At 44.2% G+C, this 26,133-nt stretch overlaps 1 protein-coding gene across 9 annotated transcripts in view; it reads left to right on the forward strand.

The window, feature by feature from the left end:
* LOC111091708 overlaps nucleotides 1-26,133 on the forward strand; it is an 82,817-nt gene that overhangs the window by 37,388 nt on the left and 19,296 nt on the right. For 7 of the 9 annotated variants that reach the window (XR_005376571.1, XR_005376572.1, XR_005376573.1 and 4 more), the window contains one exon: nucleotides 18,848-19,424. The exons of the other annotated variants lie outside the window; for them this stretch is intronic. Coding sequence is in view for 1 of the 7 variants with exons in the window: in XM_038570023.1 (XP_038425951.1) it covers nucleotides 18,848-18,893 (46 nt within the window). In the remaining 6 variants the exon portion in view is untranslated. Of the gene's footprint in view, nucleotides 1-18,847; nucleotides 19,425-26,133 lie in introns of those variants that run through there. 9 annotated transcript variants of the gene reach the window in all.

Here is a 26,133-nt window from a genome sequence, read left to right on the forward strand (position 1 = left end):
ATTGACACTGGTCCTATTGATTGCCCTTTGAGTGGAATCAACATGCTTTACTGAAAAAAAGACTGTAACACCAGGTTATGCCTGTATATCTGAGGCTGACAGAATTCGTAAGAAGGATGGGGTGAGCCATATGATATAAAGGCAGCTAGGGGGACCCTAGCTGCTCCTGAAAACTTTACCCTGTGTCACTCAGCCCGAAATGATAGAATTACCTTGGACTAAAATCAGATGTTCATATTGATAGGCAGATGTCATTAGAGTCAATGAATTATCAGCTTTACATGGTTAAACCTCTAAAAGCCCAACTCTGAGCCACTGGGAAGTGGGGGAAGGACAGTCACATAACAAGCTGGGTCCATGGTCATGCCACAGGAAAGTAAAAACAGAACGAGAAGTTGGTCCGAGGATGGGGCACATCCTAGGAGATGGAAAAAGAGTGTGAATAGCTTTACCTCCAGCTCTTCTTGGGCACAGCCTCTTAAAACTGATGTTTCATGAGTCCTTAGGAAAATTTCTCTCCCAAAAAAGTCAGTAGTATAGTTCAGGAGCTGAAAGAAAGACCTTTGTTTCTTGTTTTAGCTACTCATTAACTGCTTTACCCTCCCAACTGCATGGTGAGCTAGGCACTGTGACAGCTAGGTGCACAGAGAAACCCAGACATGGAGAAGCTAAGGGATTTGCTTATAGTTAGAGTCACTTAGCCAGTAAGTGAGGGGGGAGCTTCCAGCCCTACAAGCTGGCCAGCATGCTCCTACTCTAGGACACACACTGGAGAGCCGGCCTTCCAGCTGCAGGAGCATGTGGCTGCAGTTCCGAAGCAGGAGCTTTTTGGACAGTGAGACACTGAGCCAGACTCAAGCATGTCATAGTGGGTCCACTGAGATCTTTAAATGACTCTGTTAGTGCTCTTGGTTCTGAAAGAAGACAGTTTTGTACTAGAGTTTAATTTAGCACACAGGACAACATCTCACCCTGTAGGATTCTAAGCTGACTTCTATACCAATGAGTTGGAATCTGGCTGACCTTAATTTCTGTGGGTGTTGCATGGTTCCTGCCCCACCTGCATGGACACCAATTTCATTAATTGCTTTAGGTAAAACAAAGACCATAAGATTTCTTTAAGAAAGTCTCTTCATGGTGGGTTAAGTGTTTCAAAAATGATCAGTTTAAAAATTTCACAGCAGCAGAAGCCAAGAGAACTCATAGTTTGTGGTGTTGACCATATTTCAGTACGCAGCATATTATTCTAGTGGGGCCAAAGAAAGAAGGAGAAAAAAAAAACAATTTTAATGCTGAAACCCGAACTTACTTTGCACATGCAGGCAATCCATTGGATTAAAAGAACAATTAAAGAGAGCTCAAACTCACTTTTGTTATAGTGATTCTTTTAATTTTTTTTCCAACTGTGATTTTATCTATTATGTTAGCATAAACTCATGTGGTTAGATTGTTACCAAGGGTGGGAGATCTCACTCCAGTTCAAGCAGGAAAGCCAAGTAGTCTTAACCACTGACATCTGCAAAGCTACATAGACCCATGTCGCTTCTATTATGCAGTGTTTCCTACCGTATTTCTGAAAACATGCTCAATTGTCACATAGTAAAAGTAAACATTGGGTTGGTTCCCAGGGATGTTGGTTCTCTTGAAGGAGTAACTCCAGCTCCTATGTTCTTCACAAACAACTTAAGTAAACATATGAAATAAGGTCCCGGTCCTTTCACCTCTGATTACTGATCCATCTCAGATTTCACCCGTTCGGAATGGATGAGGAGATGAATGATATCTTTGGAAAGATTATAAGTCTAGACTAAGGGGCAGGTCAGTTTTATGTCTTTGCATAGAAAAACCTTTTTGGGATCCCTGGGTGGCTTTAGTGCTTGCCTTTGGCCCAGGGCATGATTCTGGAGTCCTGGGATTGAGTCCCGCATCAGGCTCCCTGCATGGAGCCTGCTTCTTCTCCCTCTGCCTGTGTCTCTGCCTCTTGCTCTCTCTGTGTCTCTCATGAATAAATAAATAAAATCTTTAAAAAAAAAAAAAAAAAAAAGAAGAAGAAGAAGAAGAAGAAGAAACCTTTTGCTCCTGGAGCCAGATGGTAGACAGAATTGCTCTACTTATTTCTGGAAGAGAATGCCCTGGATACGCTGACAGAGATGAATGCTTTGGAGAGAGTGTTCACCGAAAAGAAACTTGATTTGCATTTGAGGGTTTGACTATTCCCTCAGTGACTCATTGTCAGGAGTGGCTTTAAGAAAGGTGTGAATTGAAAATTAAATCCAAAATCACGAGATAAGTAACATCTTCCTGTATACTTACACATTTGGGCATATGATTCATTTTTGGTCATTTAGCAGGACTGTTACAACAAATCACACAATCTGAAATGAACTTCTCATACTTCATTCATGTGCCACAGTGCATTTGCCTCACACCCAAGGATTAAGTTTTTGAAACAAGGAATAATTAATATTTGCTTTGCAAAGAGGAAATTAAGGGAGCTTGCATATCACCTTTGTGAAGAATCCAGAATAATATTATACTGAATGTTGTGTAGAATTAGCATTTTGCATTATGTATTCACATACAGAAATTCATGTATGTAGCATTTCTCTTTCCAGAAAGTAATTAGGGGATTCAGGTAAAACCGATTTTTTTTTCTTCTTCTTTTTTTTTTTTTGTGAACACTTTGTTATATAAAAGAGTTCTCTGTGTTGAACCACACACTGGGAGATGGTAAATCTAGTGGTTCCTTCCAGGGTGTGTTATGTTTGATTGCACTTAGATTCCATAATATTTTACCCTTTTCGTTTTGTGCTCATATTTTCAGTGGTTTATGAAGTAACAGTCTCTAGATTTCATTCCAAATGGAAAGTTGGCATGAAAACTCTCAATCCAATTATTCCTGTACACATTTTGAAACAAATCATTTTGGCTTTTTTGAAAAATTTACAGGAGGTGATAAAAATAGGAAATTTCAGGTTTCGGATGTTTTATTGCATTCTTGTAGCATAATAACAGCTTCATTAAAAATAATTTTGTAATACAATGCGAACTTTGTGAGATGTCTAAAACACATTGGCTGGCTCTCTTTTTAAAGCTTTGTTTGCAAAAAAGTTGTCTTACTTTATATTTTGTGTTTCATTTTATTTTGCTAAGGTTCAGTGTGAGATATCGAATGACTCCCTGCCTCCCCAGTGCATGACTGTAAGGATTAAGGCGTCTGGAATGGGGTACTACCCTTGAGGGGGAGGACTCGCTTCCCAGCTGGAGACCCACACACAGAAAGATGCTAAGATTGGTCTCAGGGCTCACTTCAATCTCCTGACCTCAAAGCCCTTCAACTTGTGGTGGGATGGGCTGGAGGTGGCTGTGGGAAGCTCTTCCCAGGAGCACTTGAATTCTTACACAGCTTTTTGCTCAGTCTTTAAGGAGAACTTAAAGGGGAAAGCAAAACCAACCCTCTCCTCTGAACCTGGGAACTGATTGTTTCATAGACTGAGCAAATTTTAGGAGAGGGAAAGACATCTAAAATCTCACTTAATGCAGATGTACTTTTGCTACTCTGCTCTCCTCCAAACCACCCCCCCTTCCCAACAATGCTCAAATATCTTCAGCGATGGGAAATTTAGTCTCCAAAGGCAGGCAGCGCCTTCCGCCTGTGAACAACCCCAGTGTGACCGAGTTCTTCCTGCTATCGACCTGAAATCTGTCTTCCTGTCATTTCCACCCATTGTTCCTGGTTCTGTGCCTCAGACTCCGAGAGAAACAGGCCTGTTTTCCTTTCTATGACAGCAAAGCAGCTCTCAGAAGGGAGGCAAGGGGGGTAGCGTGAGAAGGGTTTGTGGGCAGACAGGGTCTGGTTCTCTGTGACCCTCAGTCTCCTCTTCCGTGCAACAGTGATTCTAAAACCTGACTTTACAGGGTGGTGGTGAAGGTTTGAGAAAATGTGTACCTGGTTCCTGGCTGCAGCCAGTTCCTGACTGAGAGTAGCTACTCAGTAACAGATTATCAGTATTGTTACTCTTCGAGGTGCCCTAGAAGATTCCTCTAGGGTTTCCTTTTCTTTGGGCTATGCAGCCTCCATTTTTCATCTGTTTTTCCTGCTTGCAGTCTGGGGTCTAGACATCTTCTCGATCATTCTGGGTTCTCCCAGGACGCTTCCATCCTTGTTTGGGCATGGTGCTCTCCAGAGAACAGAATGGAAATGCTGCCCAGGAGCCCTGCCACTGGCCAGTGATGCTGTGCTGGGATCTACACTGGGTGCCTCATTCCCTCCTTTCAGTCTGAGACCAGGTACCAGCAAATGCCTGTTAGGGAATCATAGGCATTTCATGGAATAAGAACAAATAAAGAATTTGTATCTAAAACTCACACACTCTTCAGTACTATACCAATAACTTACAGCATGCTTCTTGGGTGTGTCTTTGGGCCTGACACCTACATGTTTATTACCTGACTCACTCCTCACACCAATCCGGAGATACTGATTCTGCCTCTGCCTTCCTACTGAGGACAAAAGCAGCTCATATGCCTCCCTTCCCACACTGCCCCCAAACTTCTGCTTTGTGCCCAGTCCACCCTCACTGTTTATACCTGATTTTCTCTACTGTTTCCTCAACGCAGCTCGGAGCCCCCGGATCCCGAAAGGCTATTTCCTAAGACAAACAAAACACAATTATCATTTCTTGGTTAAGAGTACTGTAATTAGAATAATTGTGGACCCTTTAAACATTGCTCTAAGTGGGCTCTTCCAAATCATTTGAGAAATATTAAAATTAAAAATGCAATAGAACCTCAGTCTAGGTTGAAATGCTTAATAGTATATAAAAATCCAGTGTTTATAATGGAAAAACAAAACAAAACAACCAAACATGCCTGTAGCCAATGTTCCCTGTAAAACAGACTCCCAAGCAAGTTCTAGAGGTTAGCCTAGAAAGGCCAGGAGGGAGGCATCCAGCTTATAATAAAATTCCTCTTCTTGGGTTGCTTCTTTTCCAGGTCCTGCGAAAACAAGTATAATAATATATTTTGCCTTTAGGTGCCAAGACTTGTATTGTTCACTTCCAGACACTTTTCTTTATTATGTTTGGGAACAAAAGCCTGGCTCTAACGTTGGGGAGAGAGTGCTGGGTGGAGACAGGAGAAGAGGGAAGAACCGGATGCGGGACACGGCCTGACGTTCTGTGGCTTCCCAGACTCCCAGGGGACCCTTCCTTTGCTTGAACGTGGGCCGGTGTAATGGGCTCTCTCAGCCAGACAACCCTTGTCTTGGAGAAGCCCTGAGTCCATCTGTGTCCCACAAGAAAACCACTGGCAATTCAGATTGGGATGCCTCGGGGAGGAGGGTGAATAAGAGACTGTTTGCAAAGGTGTGGGCGGCCTGTTGGAAAGCCCCAAAGAACAGTGCAGTAACCAGTGCTTAGGACACGGGGTTGCTAGACCCACTGGGACACGGGGTGGGGTCACTACTGGGATAAGGGGGAATCATGGAGCAAGGACCACCTCAGGAGGATGGAGATGGGGGCACAGCAGCTCCAGGGGACCCTATAGGGAGGGAGCCTCTTCCTGGTCTCCCAGCAGGACCCCTCTCTGGTCAAGCCTGACTGCAGGGGAGGGGAGCCCCCTGCACTCCAAACATCCTGGCCTTCTCCCCCACCCCCAACCCCAGTGGAGAGTGAGGTGAAGCAAAGGGGCTGTGGGTTTGGAAATACAGCACAGCCCTGAAGGCCATTGCATACTGTGCAGCCACATGTGTCCTGCTGGGCTGATTGGTGTTTAGTTGAGCAATGTAAACTGTAGTCTCTACCAACGTGCTGTCCTTGCTGAATCATCTACAATGTTCTTTCACCCCTTAATATGATTTCAAGTGCTCTATGCCAGAAAATTATTGCTCGTTCTTAGAGGTGTGTGTGTGTTTGTGTGTGTGGCAAGTTGGAAAACTGGACCATGGCATGATGAGGGACAAGCAGGCCTGATGTTTTCTTTCCTTGTGTGGGGGGAAGACAGTGAAACGGGGGCTCAGCACTGAGTTTCTGGAATTGGGCTGGTGCATTCTCACACATGGTGTTATTTAAAACTGAATAAGCCAAACTTGGGGTATTGCTTTGTGAATTATTGTCATTGTTTGGTTCAGACTTTCCGAGTTAGGTACTGGTGGGTGGGATGTGGGATACGCGTTCAGGGAAATAGCTGTGACTACTCTCCATCTTAAGGATGAGATGAGCCTGGGCCTGGGAGACAGAATCTCTCTGGGACCAGGAGAAAGTTAAATCTGGATGCAGAGGGTTGGAGCCCCCAGGATTCCCACGGATGGGGGACAGTTGTGGGCGCCTTGGTCTGGGGGATGCTGGGCAGGGATGCTGAGGTGTGGTTTGGATCTGAGCATGCCCCTTCCAGTAGCAACCATGACACACGATGCTGTCATTGTGTTAGAGAAATTAGAGAGCGGAATCTCTTCTTCAGGATGGTGTAGGGTATCAAGAGTGTTCATCTTTGGGAGGCGTGGTGTCCAGAAGAGCAGAGGCAGCAGCATGGCTTCAGGGAGGAGTCAGGATGGAGGAGCCATACCCACGTGGGCACAGGTCCGGAGGATTTGCCATAATTTCTTGATTGTTAAAAAAGTGTGGTCTCATTTCATGGTCACAAGCTAAGGAAGCTGCTATATAGGCAAATTGTACATAAACAGAGCACAGCTGCTTCTCCTCTGGACTCAAGAACTTATTGATCCTACCAACTACTTGCTCTACTTCATAGATATTCTTCACAGAAGAGTAACTCAGCTTAGTGTAGAAATTGCATCCACAAACTCTCTTTTAACTGGGGTGATATTTTGGCATGTCAAGCTCATATATCCTAAGCTCAGAAATCTAGGAAGACATATGGAGTTGAGTGGCAACATGACAAGTTGAAAGGTAGACTCGAAACCATAGTTTGTCATTGAGCGTATGGCCATGAGGGACCAGGGCGGGGTACTGGCTTCATGGTCTGGCCAAGTGAAGGCTAAGCCTATCCTAAAAAGTGACTATCCAGCCTGGTGGCCTTGCACAAGTTATTTGGTCTCTCTCTAGCTTCTTCGTCTGAAAGGTATAGCGATAGTCGCCACATCACAGGGATGAGATGAGTTGCAATATGCAAAGTACTTAGAAAGCTATCTGGAACTTACTCTGGTTTTAGCCCATCCAACTCCCACACCATTCAAGAAATATGCATTGAGTTATGTGGCAGGAATGGTTTTAAGCCATGGATAACATGGGGTAAAGCTTTCTCAGCATGAAGCTTTCTCTTAGGGGCATAGAGCTATGAAGATCTATATAGTTCCATCCTTTCCTCCACATCACATACTTTTCATATGTTGAAAATATGGGAGAGGTATGGGCTGTCTGGGCCTCACCAGCTTTGCTGATGTTAGGCATTTCTGATTCCTCACTGAGAATGAAAGCGGAAAAACATTCTTACTGACACTGTTCATTCTTTCTAAATTGCTAATGCTTCCTTGAGGACGTATGGGTTCAATGCTGCTGAATTTGGGATCAGATTTTGACTGAACGGCTGACCTATATAGCCACCATATTGGAAAGAAAAGCCCAGCTCCTGATGGAACTGGGTTAGGAGTTAAGCAAGAGGACCTTCCAACTTTTGAACTTTGCAGTAGGAAGGGGTCAAAATTGAGAGTTGGTTTAAACACGGATGTTTTCTAGAGGCTTAAAAACATTTTTATTTGGGGAGGTCGGAAAAGGGCCTGATAGCGAGGGCCTGCAACCCCAATTCAATTAAAAACCATAAAGAATCTCGCCACAGCTCCATGCCACATGGCTACAATCCACTCCAACATATGCTTTTTGGCATTGTGTCCGGGTTAAGTGTTTACAAATGCTGCACTTTGTTTAGAGCTGTCTTCCAGAGCTCAGCTCTCATATATTTTAGTTGCATTCACTGATTCCAGGAAGGGAAACTGGGAACAAATCTTTCAAAAAGCCAAGAGAGAAAACCAGCAACAGTTTCTCATCTTTAATCATGGAACTTGGCATGGGGACCCTGAGCTTTTTCATGTTCATCATACAGGGTATATTCATTCATTTATTCAACAAATGCTTTTTGAGAGTCTGACCTGTGCCAGATGTTGATGTTGGAGATAACATACTGAGCAAAGTGCTAACAACAATACCAAGAATTTGTGCTTCTGCTCCTTGCAGAACTTGCTTATGGTCTAGTGGGAGAGACAGAAGTAGAATTGACCATGGTGATACATGGAAAGACAACAATTGGAGTGTTTCTAAGAAGAGGTTCATGGTTCTAGAAGAAGGAATAATAAGAGAAATTGCCAGTCAAGGTAGGCTCTCCTGAGGAAGTTAACTAGAGCTGAGCTCTGAAGGAAGAGTAAAGTTTGCCTGGCGAAGAGGGAGTGAAGAGAAACAGAGCGGTCCAGAAGAGAGAGCCTCGTGTACAAACGTTGCCTCCATCTCGTGGCACCTGTGATTCCAAGACAGAGATGGGCAGGGAGGCAGAGAAGGAGGGAGACACGGGGCCAGTGCAGTTGGTAATGAGGCTGGAGGGCATGCCAGACCCTGCCGTACTTTTTGGCACACCTTCAGGATTTTGATATCATCCCAGCTGAGAGCCACTGATCTTTTTAAGGGCTGATGAGAGAAGATGGGTAGGTGAATAGAGGGTACCATTGTTTGAGGTGGGACTAGAAGACCTCTGGGCTGCAGTGCAGACCTGTTACATATGTAAGGAAAGGGGGGGGCAGGCAGGACTAGGCAGGAAGGGCCTCAGACCCTGATGGAGAGTGACGATTCTCAGATGACTCCATGGGAGCTCTCCTAGTCAGCCTGGGTAACGGTAACGGCCTGGGGGCTTGAACAACAGAAATGTGTATCTCTTGGTTCTGGAGCCCAGGGGTCCGAGCTCACAGTGCTGGCATGGGCAGCTTCTGCTGAGAGCCCTCTTCTGGGTTGTGTGCTCACATGTGCAGGCATCACTGAGAGATGGAGAGAGAAGGATGTGGGGGGCGGGGGGGAGATAGAGAAGGAGGGGGGGAGGAAAGAGAGAGAGAGAGGAGATCTCCCATCTCTTCTTTTTTAAAGGGACACCAATCCCATCTTGGGGGCACCACCCTCATAACTTCATCTAAACCTAATAACTTCTCAGAGGCCCCACCTCCAAATACTATCACCTTGGGGGGTAGGCCTTCACTATATGAATTTTGCGAAGACTCAAACATTCCGTGCACACACCCACTGTGTGTCAAGAGCTGCACTCCTCCTGGGGCATCTGGGTGGTTCCTTCAGTGAAGCGTCTGCCTTCAGCTCAGGTCATGATCCCAGGGTCCTGAGATCGAGCCCCACATCGGGCTTTCTGCTCAGCAGGAAGCCTGCTTCTCCCTCTCCTCCCACTCATGCTCTCTCTCCCACTACCTTTGTTGCTAACTCTGTCTCTCCCCTCCCCCTCAAATAAATAAAATCTTAAAAAAAAGAAAAAGAAAAAAAGAGCTGCTCTCCTGCTGTGAAGTGAATAAAACTGCCATGGTTCCTATTTTCATAGAGTCCACAGACAAGGGGTAAGAAAGCCAGGACACACATGGAATCCCAGAGCAAAGATTTCTCACTAGAGGAGTCCCGTGATGGGCAGAGTCAGCCAGGCCCTGTTGTGCTGGCTCACTGGCTGGGGGCCCCCAGAACAGTGGGGGTCCCCTGCCACTGCTGCTGGCCACACTCCCGCCAGCTCAGCCCACAGGTGTCTCTGGAAGGCGTGCTGATCGGCACACCTACAGGTCACCCCTCAGGAGCAGGGGGCATCACAGACATCAGCTGAAGAGAGCCCCTCAAGTGACCACAAACAACCACACGGGACAGTGCTAAGACACTGACGGAAATGGCCTTTCTCGTCAAGAAAATGTAGTACACACAAACCTTTCTCTCCCAAAGTTACCAAATCATAATCGATACCACGGAAAATTTCAGTGAGAGACTTAATATAGTAATTTGAGTAATAGATGTCACATCAGAAGTGATAGTTGCCAAACGGAGCATGATAATAATCTGATGCTTTCTGCTTATTTATTTTATATTTTCGTTGTTTTCTCATAAATGAGCCATTTGTGTACTTTTAATAATAGTAGAAATGAAATTTAAAACATCAGTAGAAAAAAGTAAAAGACTGGTTGTTACAAACTTGTATTCACTGTGTCATTTAATAAAACCTAATTTATGGAGCGCAAAATTATTAGTAAAACAATAATGCATAAATTATACATTTTCTGCTGTGGCGCTTAAAGTACGCTACCTAGTTTACCCCCTAAGATAAGGCCTGGAAGCATAACAAACCACACTGTACGTATTTCACATTCACTGGTGAATAATATTTTAAGAAGGTGATTGGCAAATTGATGCAAAATTTAGAGTATCTTATTTTGTACTCTTCTGGACTATTTACGGGCAGTTGGTGTTTAAAACACATGATAAGTCCTGATAATGTAGCATGTTATTCTAAAGCAAAGACACAGATTGAAAGTTTCTAATTGATTGCCTGGCTAATGAGGTAAATGCTAGCAGAAATGAGTCATGGAGATGGCTACAAAACCAGCCTGCTCTTCAGGGCAGCCCCATTCCCTGAGCCTCCCAATTAGAGGACTTCACCCATCTCTGTGAAAGACCTCTCCCACACCAGGTATTAGAAGCCTGTCTGGTTTCACCTGGCCTCCCAGGACCTTTCTCCCCATCACCCACCACCTATTGACTTAGATGTTGGTGCCAATCCACTCAACTAAGAAGCCAGAGACTTGGGAGGTACCCCAGGCTCCTTCCCACCTCATCACATGCCACTGGTCACTAGACTGCCTTTCCAAGTTGCTCAGACTCAGCCTTGCCTCGGCATCCCACTGACACTGTCCCAGCTCAGGGCCTGGGGGCCCTGATCTGGGAGCCTCTCATCTGGTCTCCTTACCTGCACAGTTGACCCCAACTCTGACAGTGGCTTTCAAAGTGAGATTGCTAGACCAGCAGCAGCAGCTGGAAACTGATTAGACATGCCGGTGCTGGACCCCTGCCCCATACCTATGGAGTTAGAAACTCTAGGGGTTGGCCTTGTAGGCTGCCCTTAAATAAACCTACCAGATTGAAATCTTCTGATAGTAAAGATTGAGAACTGCTGCCAGAGTCCATCCTCTGTGGTGAGTTCTTCAAATCCAAAGCTGATTTTGTCTCTTCATTTAAAACAAATCAAATGCCTCCTGTTATTCACAAAATATGTTCACATTGGGTATGAAACAGTTCCAGGCCCTTTGTCATCTGGCCCCTGGCCCCTCACCCCCACCAGAACAGCTATGGTTCTACTACCACACTCCCCTTGCCCACGTTTGCTCACCAGGTTAGTAGAAACAAATGGCTTTTCAGACTTCCAGGGCTCTTGCCTCTGCCTGCAAAGGCTGACCACACTACCGTTTTTATTTTCCCCTTCCACTTGCTGCCTGGAGATTCTTTCATTCCTCATATTTCTTCCACCCTGCCAGTGTCGCCCATGTGGTTTCCCCTGAGCCCCTTGATTGGGTGGGCCACCCCCTTCAGGACTTCTAGTGAACCGTGCGTGTGCATGCTTCCCTCCTATAATATCCATACATCTGCTCCCCTCTTACTATGAATGCTCAGAGAGCCAGGAGAGATTCGTCTCTGTTTCTACTTCTACACCCTTGTTTTTTAGGACTAGCTCTAATGATTCCTTGATTTTGAGTAAATGTTTGTTGAGCCAATTGAACTGAACTGAGTGGAGTCCAGACTCCCCATTCTGCTGGCATTTATTGTTGCACCATCTTTGACTTTGGCCATTGCATTTGGGCTGGCGCTGGATAAATCATCATATTCTCAGCTGAAAATCCCAGTATCTGGTTTGCCAATCTCATAGGATTTTTGAGTGTGAAATGAAAAGGTGCAGCTGAATTATACCCCTTTGGGTACAGACACTGACTTGAGTCAAGTCTGAGCTTTCTCTGCATTTCTGAATCCTATAATTTGGACAACTTGCAACCTGATGGTTGCCCAGGCCATGCCCAGACCTGCCAGTGCCCTACTCCACCAAGACCAGATCCTGGGAAAGTGCTAATTCCCACTGATGATAAAAAGGGAGGGACAGGATGGTGAGGGAGTGCTGGGGGAAATCAAGGCATGAGATCCTGGGTGGGCAAGCTCTGCAATGGCTCGGGGAAGAGGTCATGAGCAGAGGTCATGAGTAGAGGGAGACAGCAGTAGCCAAGAACCAGGCCCACAGTCTGGAACCCTTACGAGCCCTAGCTCATGTGGGCCCTCTCATCCCATCCTCCCACTGCCCTAGGAGATGGGAATTGTGTTTATTTCCCAAGAGAAAACAGAGGCTCAACTCATAAATTGAAAGCTTTCCCCAAAGTTCCAGAATCAAGTCATGTCAGAGCCAGGATTTGATGCCAACAGTGTGTACTCACACCCACCGAATGCAATTGCACCATCTGATGGTTTTGCACGAGCACAGACGGCAAGGCAATGAGAGCAGAACTAGCCAGGCTGTGTGCTTCAGGGCTGGTGACTTCTGGCAGGAGGACAGTTGTTCGCCCCACATTCCTTCATTCATGTGTGGTTTCATGTATGAGAGCCAGCACAGTGTAGGGTTGGTAAGGTTTGGACTGTAATGTCCATGTGCTGCAGTCCTAACCTCCTCCACCAGAGTGGGACCCTGTTTGGAGACCGGGGCTTTACAGGTTACGGAAGGTCATCAGGGCAGACTGTAATTCAAGATGACTGGTGTCCTTGTTAAAAGGGAGACTTGGATGTGGAGACATGTGGAAAGAGAAGACCACGGGAAAAGACAAGGAGAAGATGGGCCCCCAAAGGAACCAACTCCTGCTGCCTGTTTTTCAGACTTTCAGCCCCCAGGACCATGAGACGATGAGTTCCTGTCATACAAGCCACTACTGGGTTACGGCAGCCCTAGAAAACAGTGGCTTAAAGTATGCATTCCAGAATCAGGATGGCCACAAATCTCCCAGCTTTGTGGCTGTGAGCAAGCTATTCCTCTCTGTGCATTCGTTTTCTCTTCTGTAAGATGGGCTTGATGTGCTTCCTACGCTGGTTACAGAGATGACAGGTGCTCAGCATGGCAAGCATTCAGACAGTGCCTGACCCAGGGACGACAGGGGCCATTTCTACAGGTGATCTTCAGTGGGCATCACAGCTGCCCCTGCTTCCCCACCAGGACTCCACAAAGGCACGATGGGGCTGGTGTGTGTGGGGGATGCCCTGGTACAGGGGGACACTGTTGATCTCTCAGGTTGTTCCCTAGAGAACCGTGTCCTGCTTCCATGGGAAGCAGAGACCAGGGCCTCAGCCAGGCTGGGAAGGAGAACAAGAGGAGGACAGAATATGCCATTACTGACTATTTGGCAGGTGTATTTGTTTCCTTGGGCTGCTGTAAACTAACACAGACTGGGAAATTTATTCTCTCATGGTGCTGGAAGCTAGAAGTCCCAAGGTCATGGTGTCTGCGGGGCTCAATTCACAATTAAGTTTCCAGGGGGCTGTCTGCTGGTTGCCACACATTGGCCTGGGGGCCCCGGGTGTTCCTGGGCTTGTAGCTGCATCACTGGGATCTCTGCCTCTCCCCCCTATCTGGGTCCTCTCTTCTTCTGCCTCTAATGAGGACATTTGTCATTGGATTGAGGACCTGCCTGGGTAATCCAGGATGAGTGTGTCTCACGATCTTTGACTTAATTACATCTGTAAAGGTCACCCTCACAGGTGCCAGGGGTTGGAAGCAGATAGAATTTGGTGGTGGTGGTGGTGGTGATTGAGGGGTGCCGTTCGATGGAGGACGGCTAGTATTTTCCACAAAGCTTCTAATTATTCTTCACAACTGCTGTGTGATATCTCCATGTGATGGGAGAGGATGCTGAGAAAAAGAAATTGACTTACCTTACCCTCAAAGTGGCAGAGCGAGGGTTCAAATACTGGTGTTTATGACCTGCTGGCCCATATCCTGGCCTTTCCCCACGCTTTGAGTGACACAAACTGTTTAAAACCTTCTAGAGAGTATCATCTTGCTTTAGGCCAAAGGCACCTCGACACAAGGGTCACAGATGAGAATGAAAGAAAGAATGGTGCTCGTGCTTCTTTCCTAAGATACCAGCTGCACGAGAAATACAACCTCCTTTGAAACCGACAGCTTTATGTTCTTGCATTTATGTGTGTATTCACAATGAGGACATTCACTTCTAATATTTAACTTACAGCTGGTAGGAAATAGCTTTGAACTATTGTTAAGGTTTGTGCCAAATATTTTAAGATTCAAAGGCAGATCCCTCCCCCCCCCCCCAAAAAAAAAAGAATTGTCATTTTTCCTTAGCTGACTTCTTCTTCTGGCATTATTGCCTGGTTTGTTCATACATGCCTTAGAACGAAGCTGTTCCAATAGAACTCAGGTTTCTGGTATTTACTGGGAAGCTCTCATTTCTCATCATCCATATTAGAAGAAAAGAAGAAGAAGAAGAAGAAGAAGAAGAAGAAGAAGAAGAAGAAGAAGAAGAAGAAGAAGAAGAAGAAGAAGAAGAAGAAGAAGAAGAAGAAGAAGAAGAAGAAGAAGAAGAAGAAGAAGAAGAAGAAGAAGAAGAAGAAGAAGGCAAGAAACAACCCCAAACCAGTATATACAGTCTTCAGTTTCATTCCTTTGAGTTCTCCTCTCATGCTTTAATCAGGATGCCAAAATTCTACTCTTCTTGCCTCAGCTGGGGGAATTCTGGAAAAAAAACAAAAAACAAGAACTAGAAGCAAAAAACAAAACCCAAACACAAAATTTTCATTCAGCTGGGAGTTTGAAGTAGGGTCCTTCCACTCGTCAGCTGTGTGACTTGCTCAAATGTGCGCCTGTAAAATGAAGTCTCTAATCCCTCCTGGGCTTCTCCTAGACTCCAGAAGGTCCCTGCCTTCAGGTCAGCTTGGATGCTGCACTTAATCCCTAACACACTTCCTCCCTCCCCCGCTTCCTGCATTTCTTCGTTTGGTTAGGGTTTTCCTCTCTTCTGCCTCTTGAGTGAGTTTTCCATTGTTGGCAAAGAAGCTACCTTCCAAGCTGTTTTGAATTCTAGAACAATCACTGTTATTTGGTCTTGGTTTCTGTATTTTTTAGAAAAGTCAGCCTTTTTCTCCTGACTTTCTGCCCTCTCAGTTTTCTTGTCTTGGCATCCTTACTGTTTTACTAGCTCCACCATGTGTTTCTGGGATAAAGCTCGTGTGTAAACACGAGGCAGTGTAGATCACAGAGTGTGTTTCCCTGCACCAGCGGGAGGGGCCGTGGATGGCGAGCGCCTTTTGTTCGTTTTAGATGTTTGGGTCAAACGTTTCTCTTTCTGGCTTCAAATGATTTTCTAAGGTATAAGCCTGAGGTTGGCCCAGTGTTACCCTTTTGGAAAAGGCTCAACTTCCCTGTATCCCACTCTGGAGGGAGCATCTAGAGAGAAGAGGAAATCGTGCCCCCTGGGTGGGTGAGGGGAGACCCCGGAAGGTGAGGTGACTTCCAGCTTTGATTGTCTGAAGGGAGGGAAGCCTGTGCATCCTTATGGATTCTCTGTAAATTCTGTCCATGAAGTAATTCAGACACCCAGAGAGCTGTGCTTGCTTCAGAATGGCTTTGGTTTTCATTTCCTAGGGCTTCTGAAACCAAGTACCAGGAATTGGGTGGCTTAGACACCAGAGGTGTCTTAACAGTGTTGGCACAGCCCTGTTGTCCTAACTTCTGGTGGCGGCTGGCAGTCCTTGGTGTCCTCGCCTGGCAGCTGGCTTCATCATGAGTGTGTGTCTTAGTGTGGTGTTCTCCCCACTGTGTTGTCACTTCTCTTCGTATAAGGACACCAGTCCTATAGGATTAACTGCCCATCCTATTCTAGTCTCCCCTCTGTGCTGTCTCTGTGTTTCTTCTCTTCGTATGACACCAGTCTTATAGGGTTATATGACTTCGTGTTAACTTCCATCTTAATGACATCTACAAAGACCCATTATTTCCAAATAATGTCACGTTCACAGGAGCCGGAGTCTAGGACTTCAACAAGTCTTTCTGGGGGGATTCATTTCATCCTACAACACCCATGGATAGAGTTGGGCGTACCAGCCCTGGGAGTGAGCAGCACTGAAGGTCACCTGCATGGCTCATCCATATGATGATGGGAGGCTGTTGGAGGTGGGTGGGAGGCTGGATCTGAAGGACACACCTGCTGCCCAGTAGCCGTGTGTCTGGCCTCTCAGATTCCCTGTCTGTGAAAGGGAGTGATGGTGTCTCTCCCATCTAGATGAGCTATTTGTTGTGTGGGTCAAGTCACGTTTCTTTGTATCGTATTCAAGTCTCCATGATTTGGCTCCAAACCACCTTTATCATGCCACCTTGAATTTTGTCCCTGTATTTGTGATGTGCGTGCACAAGGCTACTTCCCCGAATACATCGTGTGACAGACAATGTACCTCACAGATCCTTCAGGTATCAATGCCCTTGACCCCATACTTCCCCCCCATGACATTTCCTCTCGTCTCCCCACTTGCCCCCATCTGAAGCAATTGGTTTCTCGGCAGCAGCTCCATAGCTAACATGTGTATTTTCTCATCAGCCGACTGGTCCCAGCCACAGACTTGGGTCCCCTGTAGGACTGTCGGGCCTGGGAGTACGGGAGGCATCTGCCTCTTCTCACCCTGCATGATCGCTGGAGAAAGACCTGATGCATTAACATGTAGTTAAATGAAGCTGTGCATGTATAAATGCATCATGAGCAGCAAAGCAGAAGAGAAAATGATGATGTTGATTACCAGACAGTATAGTGGGAGGAACACTAAAAAAAGACCACCTGATGAAAATGATCTGCTACTGGTCTGCCCCAGTGCCCTAGAATTCTGCTGGGGATGCATGTCTTCTCAACCTTCTAGAGACTTATCTTTTACATGACTTGTCCACAAGTGTCCTGGGAAGGGCAGCATTTTGTCATTCATCATCCCCCAGTGGAGAGCGCTCTCTGAGAGAAGGAGAGTAAGGAAAGTCAAGGGTGATAGAGGAATAAATCAGAAAATATCTCAAATGAAGGGGGACCTGGGCCACCATGATAGAGCAGGCATCTATTCTGGTTGGGAGTGCATCTCCCATTGGTAGTTCTTTTGCCATATTGCCTGTGTGTGCTCTATCAGGACACCTGGACATGTTCCTCAAAGATAAAAGGATTGACTTCTGTGCACACCATCCTCCTCTTTCATGTCCAACCCCTGCTTGGGGATCCCCACGAAGCTGCTTCGTTACTATGACAATTTGGGTCCAGACGGTGGGATTGCCCATCAAGAGCATTTACGTATGCTGAATAGTTAGCATCTGATCAAAGGAAGATGTTGTGGGGCTGGAGCCAGCTCAGGCTGAGCACTGCATCCACCCTCCTCCGGCCTCACACCTGGATGACCTTCATCTCGAGCAGGCTGCACCAGGTGAACATGAAGTGAGGCCCCCAGGGAGGGATGCCTTTCATCCCACCCAGGATGAGAAAACACCTCAATTCTCCTTTCCACATAATGCAAGGATTTACATGTCTCACTCGCTGGAGCTCAGGACAGAATGTGTTTTTACATCGAAATAAACACTTCTGCAAATTCCCAGTGGCCTCGGGATATTCTCTTCTTTCTGAGTCCTGATATTTGATCGCTTGCCTCTGTGTCCTGAACAGCAAACCAAATTCACAACACTGCCCAGATTCCTCTATTCCCTTGTCCCCAGCTTCCTCAACAAAAGATCTGTTACCGTGAGGCTTTCAGTGTGCCTGGCTCATCTAGGTTGTGTGAAAATTAAAATTTGGTATGGGAGCACTTAGAATCATTTTCTTTTTAAATTGTTGCATGCTTTTTCCTAGCTGAAAATACTCTACTTCTTCAAAAAATTAGGTGCAGACTAAAAATGAATATACTCCCTGATTCTAACACTTTGCTTACTCAAAAGTCAGCAGTATAAAAATGCAATTGCTATCAACGTAGGTGTAAATTTTCCCCTCCATCTTTTTGATTTCTTTAAATATGGTGCATGGCCTTTGCTATATTACAGCAGAGTTAATTAAGTTTTAGGCTTTTAGCCTAAATCACATTGCCTGCTTGTTAGGTGTTACTAAAATCATTTTTTGTTGTTGTTGCTTTATGCCTCTAGAGCAATTTAAACTGCATTAAAAACAGCAACCGAATTTAATATCACCATAAATAATAACTAGATATTAAAGTTCCATTTTAACTTAAAGAAAGCAAAAGCTATATGTAAATTTTATGCTTTCTATAGTACCTTAATCTCTCTCTGACATGATTATTGTGGGTATTTAAAAAGGCAAAAAATATATGTATCTGACAATAGGAGAGAAAAGAAGACAACAGAGTTAATTGCTTCATTTAGAGTATGGTACAAGATTACAAATCCAGCCCTGTTAAGATCGACAGGAAGGCTTCAGGCAGCTGTGTAAGGACGGCAGACCATGCCCTTTCAGCCTGTCCGGCTGCATTATGTCACAGGGCTTTGGTACTGGCATCATGTAAAATTCTCGTTTTTCTCTCTGCCATCTCCCTCCACCAACCAACATGCTGTTGCAGATACCATATATTCTCTCTCTCAGCACCTGCTTTGTCTTCCTGCATGACCCAGCCAGGGGCACTAAAAACCATGTTTCTTTATCCTCCTTCCACTGTTCTGTAAGCTGACCTTCCTTGAGACATGGAGGTGGATGTGCCCAGGGAGGTTAGATCTCTGAATAATGGAGGCCGTGATTATCCTGGATTACCTGGGTTGGCCCATTCTCATCACTGAGTCCTTGAAATCCGAGTAACTTTCCCGGCAGGATTAGAGAGACGAAACAGAAGGAAGAGGAGAGATCTGAAACATGAATGGGACGCAACATGCCACGGCTGCTTTGCAGGTGAAGGAAGAGTCCACGAGCTAAGAGAGGCAGGTGGAAAATGCAAGAAGACGATTCCCCTTGAGCTTCCAGCAAGGAACCTGCACACCTTGATTCTAACCCAGGGAATGCATGTCGGACTTCCGAGCTCCAGATTGTCAGATAATACATTGAGGTGGTGAAGCCACTAAGCGTGTGATCATGTGTTAGGGGCTAATAGAATACCAGCACACCTGTGTTGGAGTTGTAATTTTTAGTTTCTGGGGTTGCTGGGGCCAGGTGTCTGGCTATGGGGGCAGAAGGGTTCTGTGGGGTAGTCTGTGGCAGGTTGGGCTATTCCAGACAGGCTACATATTTGGTGGGGCCCTTGATTAAGATGTTGGAAAACAATGCTAAGGTATTAAAGTATAAAGCCTTTTCTTTTTTTCTGCCACTTCTTTCCCAACTTGTCATGATGCTTTCTTATTTGCTATTTAATATCCTTGTAAGTAAAAATAAAGGGTGAAGTTATTCACATGAACTTTTTTTATCTTTATCTCCATACTGTACAATGCCAGTTTTCAGTGTAAATATAAGAGCATTTAACAAGTGTTCGGAATCACCAGCATGAAAGTGTGTGTTTCCTAGCCCACATACACATGTGTATTTTGAACTTCCCAGAATAGTGGAAAGTTGCACAAACTGTTTTGTTTCACCCCTTCCTACATGCACTCTCCATCAGCACACTCTGACTCAGCTACTCATGAGTTCTAGAGTACTGGAGCTCCATGGAGCAAAGACTTGCCCGATCTTTCCCTTTCTTTCTACGTGATCAGTGGGCAGTTGAGTGGTTAGCTTTCACAGCGAAGTGTAAGAGACGGTAGGACAGGGTTTCTTGTTCGCTTGGGCCTGCACTCTCTGTTGGAAGCAAGCTCAACTTCAGATAGAAAGTGTGGACTGAGCTGTCAGCACTGACTCATCACAGATTTAACACTTTCCTTGCACTTGCGTTGAGCCTCCTTGAGCAACCAGACTCGGTGAGTCCACCGGAATTCTGTGCTGATAAGGTGTTGGAATGCTATAGGCAAACCAGGCCACTGAGAATGGAGCGTCGGGCACGTGTTACCTATCTCCCCTGAACATGCGCATTCTATCTGGACCTCACTGACAAAACACAAGTTCAAAGATCCAATCATTAAAATTTCAAGACAGCAAGAGCAGGTCATTAATCCCAGTGCAGGGACCCCTCTGAGCATTGGTTTGCTGTGTGCTGACACAGGTCACATGGCCACGCGACCAGACCTCTTCCTACTAGGTTATTTTTGATGGCGTAGCATCCAAGCCTGGCTCTTTGCTCCCTCAGAGATTTTGAGAGTCACCTGATGTCTTTCAATAAATTTATTTCAGGGCACCTGGGTAGCTCAGTGGTTGAGCATCTGCCCTTCAGCTCAGATGGTCATCCTGGGGCTGTGGGATCAAGTCCCACATGCAGCTCCCTGCAGGGAGCCTGCTTCTCCCTCTGCCTATGTCTATGCCTCTCTGTGTGTGTCTCTCATGAATATAAATAAAATCTTAAAAAATAAATAAATAAATTTATTTCAGTTTAAAAATAGCTTTGGCCTAAGAACCAGGACCAATTCCATCACATCTTGGTTAACTTGTCTTGGGCTAAATGGTGTCCTCACAAAGCGAGATGTTGAAGCCCTAACTTCAATACCTCAGCATGTGATGTTATTTGTAAATAGGACATTAGGTTATATCTGAATCCAATATGACCAATGTCCTTATAAAAAGGGGAATTTGGACGCAGAGACATGTTCAGAGGGCAGACGCCATGAAGATGAAGGCAGAGATTGGGCTGATGCAAAAGATAGGAAACAAACCATCGGAGGCTGGGGAGATGCTGGAGCAGATTCACCCTCACAGCCTCAGGAGGCTGTGGACCCCTTGACTCCGGACTTTTACCTCCAGAACTATAAGACAAGAAATTTCTCTTGTTTGACCCCTCACCGCTGATTGTGGTACCTTGTTATGGCCGCCCTAGGAAATGAATATACACTTGGTACTCTGTTACGTGTGGGGATTGGAGCAAAGTTCAGATGCCCACTGCCCAGAGGTACCACACATCTGCATAAGATGAGGTGGATGCTAAGTATATATCCTGCCTTGTGAATAAATGAACAAATGGGATTGAAAGTCTTGGAACTTTCAGCGGGAATGGCGAGGACAATGATGCAATAAGCAAAGTAATCACTTCAGTACTTTATAAATGAGCTGGCTAAAAAAAAAATTGCAAGTAAGCATTGTAAATGAATCATTAATAGGTTCATAATACAAAAAGTAAAGCAAATCAATAAGAAAAGATATTAAGAGCCTAATATGTAAGTAGCAGAGGGCATGAAAGGCTTTAAATAGAGGAAATATAAGAGCTAATAAACATGAAAATATTCACCTACATCAGATACTTAAAAATGAAAATTTTATCAGGTATACATTTAAGGTTTTACTACGTGAAAATTTCCTCTGCCAAATTTTGCACATCTCATTTAATGGAAGATTCTTTTTTATTTTTTATATTTCTGTTTAAATTATTTATTATTAAGATTGTGTTTTTATTATTTTATTATTTACATTTTACCACAAACAATTTTGTAAACAGCTTAACTTTTATTGACTTTTTCTACTAATCATTTTCATTATAAATTGGATGATAGACCCCTTTGTTTATTTCTTCAAAAGTTACCTTTTACTTAAGAAAACAATAAGAAACTTGTAGTCACATGAGAATCACCCTCGTTGATATTTAAAAATGCAATACATGCACTTAGTTAGAAAAGTCCAATACTAGAGAAAGAAGTAAATTAAAAGTAAAATTCTCACTTTCCACCCTCCTCTGTCCGTCTCTTCAGAAATGAGCACTTTAAGTTTTTTCCATATCATCCAAAATGTTTTGACAAAAATTTTATTTTTTTACTTGTGTTTTAGAAAATTTTGAACCATTCTGTGAATAAAATCAAAGAAAGGTGAAGCGACACACATGTAGACACATATTGAAGCATACAGAGGGAAATTCTAGACTCCCGATGTGTAACTTTATAATGTTTGATGATTTCACACTGGAAGTGGCAGGTCTGTGCATTCTCCTCCACAATTGTGAAATACCTTATTGTAGCAAACCTTAGAAGTCAGTCAAATTTTAAAATATAGGGAAAAATACTCTTAAAACCTAAGATCCTTTGTTTCTGAAATTATGCTTCTAGGAGCCTAGGGAAATGTTTAGAAGTGCAGATAGAGATTTATGAATAGTGATATTTATGGCAGTGCTAATATAAGTAGGAAATAACCCAAATGTCCCCTTTGGATAATTAATGTAAAGTATATCCATATGAGGAAATATTATGTAACCATTAAAATGTTTGTGAAGAGTGTTTAATGACCTACCTAATGATAGGTTTTAAAGCAAAACAAAAGTAGGATATAAAATTGTATATAAAGAATGGTCTCCAGCATGTAGAAAATGCAGACAAATAAGACTAGAATAAATTATACCCATATGTTAAAAGTAGTTATTTCTGAGGGGCTGGATGATGTATTTTCTAATTTTTCTACTGTACAAAATGGATTAATATTTAATTAAAATCAATATATAACTTTAAAAAGATTGCTATTACATTTCTCTGCAAAACCAAATGGACTATCAGTAATCATGGGGAAAAAGACATGAGGATCAAGGCTGAAGCTTGCTGCCGACACCCGGCTAGGCTGGAAGAAGTGTAGAGAGTTGCCAAGTTTAAAATGGTCAAATGACACCATAAAAATTCAGGTCAGATGCTAATATATCCAGCTGTTTTTCTGAAATACCGAATCTTTTTTTTTTTTTTTTTAAAGATTTTATTTATTCATGAGAGGCAGAGAGAGAGGCAGAGACACAGGCAGAGGGAGAAGCAGGCTCCATGTAAGGAGCTCGATGTGGGACTCGATTCCGGGACTCCAGGGTCACGCTCTGGACTGAAGGCAGGTGCTAAACTGCTGAGTCACCCAGGCATCCTCCTGAAATACTGAATATTTAATTCAAAACTGAAGCAGTAATAAAGATGGGCATGAATTGCCTACATCACCCACATCTCTTCAGAATTCAATCACTATCAGTGGTCCTGAGGAGAGGAAGAATGAGATAAAAAAGCACATTTCCTTGAGTTTTAAGAGCTTTGCTAGATGCTGAAGAGCACCACTTCCTTGTGTGTGCACAGACCATGAGCAAGCAGGAGGTCAGGGAGATGAAAGCCCCTGACTTGGAATGGGGCAGAGAGCTTTCTATTGAGCCAGGAGTGAAGAGCTAACCCCAGTAAGAATCCTTTGGAAAGGAGCTTTACAAGTAAGGAGCAAGCACAGATCAAACGTTTACTTCAGGTATGAGAACAATCATGAACATCATGAACACAGCCTTCCTCTTACGCTTTCTGTATAAGTAAGTCATTAAGAAGCCACCATCTTGAGTTTTCTTCTTTCCTCGTCAGAGGTAAATGAACACTAGGCTATTGTGGTTTCCTCAGTCAATGCATTCCCTCAAATGAGCAGAAAGGGAGAAGGAAAAGCTGAGTAGCTGAAGAAATTCTAGCAAACAGACTTGTTTTTCTTATTTAAGTTCTGATTTCTGGGAAGGATTCGTGTTTATGTTAAGGTCTATTTTCAGAAATGGGCCCATTTGTAAATGGGCTGGTTGTGCTGAAAATGATATATAGGACTCTCCCAAGTGCAGGGAGAAGCTGGTCCTGGTTGAGAAGAAGAGAGGTAATTTAAAAAAACAAAACAAACTTTTATTATTCTGAAATAGTAAGATTCTTTTTTTAAAATGTCTTTTCTTAAAGGCTAATCACTAGCTTAATTACTTAAAAAGAGTTATGATATATTGATGTTTTTGAATTCCCTTTCTTCAATTGGGATTAGAAGAAATGAATTTTTTTAGAACCTTTAAATTCATGTATGTGTAAATGACTGGAGGGGTCTGGGACCCTAACCATGTGGAATGATGTTTGAATGAACTGAGCCCGTGTGTGTTTGAGTCTTTATGTATGTAACAGATTAAAAGGCAGGATGATTTATTTGTGGTTGTAGTTTTTACTGACTCTTTAGGTAAACATACTTATATCATACACATATATGTGACTATACATAAGTATATATATTTATATCAACCCCTTAGGTGTAGCCGAGTCGAGAATACCTACTTCAGAGTGTTCTGTATGTGTCATAATAACAACAAAATGCCCATTTTGTTATTAGTATTTTCTCACCAAGTATATAACCTTTCTATACCGTGCCAGTTGCTTTCACATGTTAATTTTTATAATGCTCCTGCATGGTTATTGTCAGATTATTTTATTTTACTTTACTTTACTTTACTTTACTTTATTTTATTTTATTTTATTTTATTTTATTTTATTTTATTTTATTTTATTTTATTTTATTTTATTTATTCATGAGAGACACAGAGAGAAGCAGAGACATAAGCAGGCTTCCGACATGGAACTTGATGCGGGACTCCTGGGATCACGACCCAAGCCAAAGGCAGATGCTCAACGACTGAGCCACCCAGGTGTTCCTTTTTTTAAAATGGGAAAACTCAGAGCCAGCCAGTTTAAATGGCTTGCCCTACATTGTCTGGACAGAAAGCTGAAGATTGGGGTTCAAATCAGACTCCACAGAAGCAGGCTGTTTTCACTGGGCCCATGAAGCTGGCTGGAATTGCTCAAAATAAAGAATTGGACAAGGAGAGCATCTTCACAATTGCTTCAGAAAATGAGGTTTTGCACTTAAAAAGCAGGAAAATAAAAAGGCAGAGGGTTGGTCCATTCTAAAAGGCTGAATTTAATTTGGTCAGACTCAACCAGAGTGGTGGATGGGGATGGGGGCAGACTCAGGCCAGGGCTGGGGCGTGCTGAGAATTGGGGAGACATTATCTCCTAAGACAGCACACAGCTAGGAAGTACCACCACATGTCCCTTCTTGAGGACTGTGGGGGCCATGAGTAGAACAGAGACGCCTCAAAGTCTGCCCCACGCCCCCCCATCCCTTCTCCCCCCCACCCCCCCTGCCCAAGGCAGCTGATGGAGTACAGGCCTGACTCCCTCCTGGTCTCCTCTCCTGGGGGAGCTGACCCATCCCGGGCACTGCTGCTTGTTGCTGGTTTTTCCTGGAATGCTTTTCCTGGTCTCTTACCACCCAGGCTCAGGCCTCCCCACCTCACTCCTCATCACTAATAGCTCCTAACTGACTTTTCACTTCCACCCACACTCCATGCCAACCCATAACACCATCTAATTAATTTTCCCAAAACACTTTGATCGTGTAACCACTCCGACCTCAAAACATTAATAACTCCTCTGGCCTCTTGGACAAAACAAAACTTTTTTTTAGCGTGGCTTCCAGCGTATTTGCTGAGCTTCTGGACAAAGTATTTGCTAGAAATCCCCTGACATCTTTGCCTCTGAATTTTTGTTCCTACTCCTTCATGCAGAAAAAAAAAAAAAAAAAAAAATCTCTTTTCTTCCCTGTCATATCAATCAGACTGAGTTTCCCAAGCCACATTAACATTTGCCTTCATTGTCGAGCTGTCCCTCAAGGCTGGGTGCTTGAGTGATCCAGTTGGAAAGCACCTTCATGAGGTCACCTACCACACCAGAAGACTAAGGTCATCTTGTCTCAGCATCAGCAGGGACCATAGAGAGGGCTTGATGAAAACGTAGTAGACCACATAAACCACACCGGTGGGGAAGTGACAAGAAGGAGGCAGGGTGGTGTTGTGAACAAAATGTGAGGAAGAAGTGTTTTGTGAGCTCCGTGATAAGAAAGAGGGAGAAGAGCAGGGAATGGGTTTGAGTTCAGGATGAAGGTAGCCCCAGGGAAGGGGTGGGAGCTATGGGGATGGGTTATAACCCCCATTTTAATGGATTGTCTTAGATAACTCTGAAGCAGTTGCTATCTGGTCCTACCGCAGTGATCAGCGATGGGAAGTATACAGTCCTTGAGGATATAGTGTGAAGTCTCCAAGGAAAGGATTATTCTGGATCCCAAGAGAGTCTAAAATTCCTTTAAACACCAGAGGCTTCGAGCAGGAAACATTACCCTTCTTGTAATTGTGCAATAACTGTTCCTACTGAGTTGCTATTGCATCTGCTTGGAGGGAGCCACCCACTTTTATCCATGCTACCACTCACAAAGCACTTGGTGGAGACTTTAATCAAATCTCC

The sequence above is a fragment of the Canis lupus genome, chromosome 22 (assembly GCF_011100685.1).
Source record: "Canis lupus familiaris isolate Mischka breed German Shepherd chromosome 22, alternate assembly UU_Cfam_GSD_1.0, whole genome shotgun sequence".
Taxonomy (NCBI): Eukaryota; Metazoa; Chordata; class Mammalia; order Carnivora; family Canidae; genus Canis; species Canis lupus.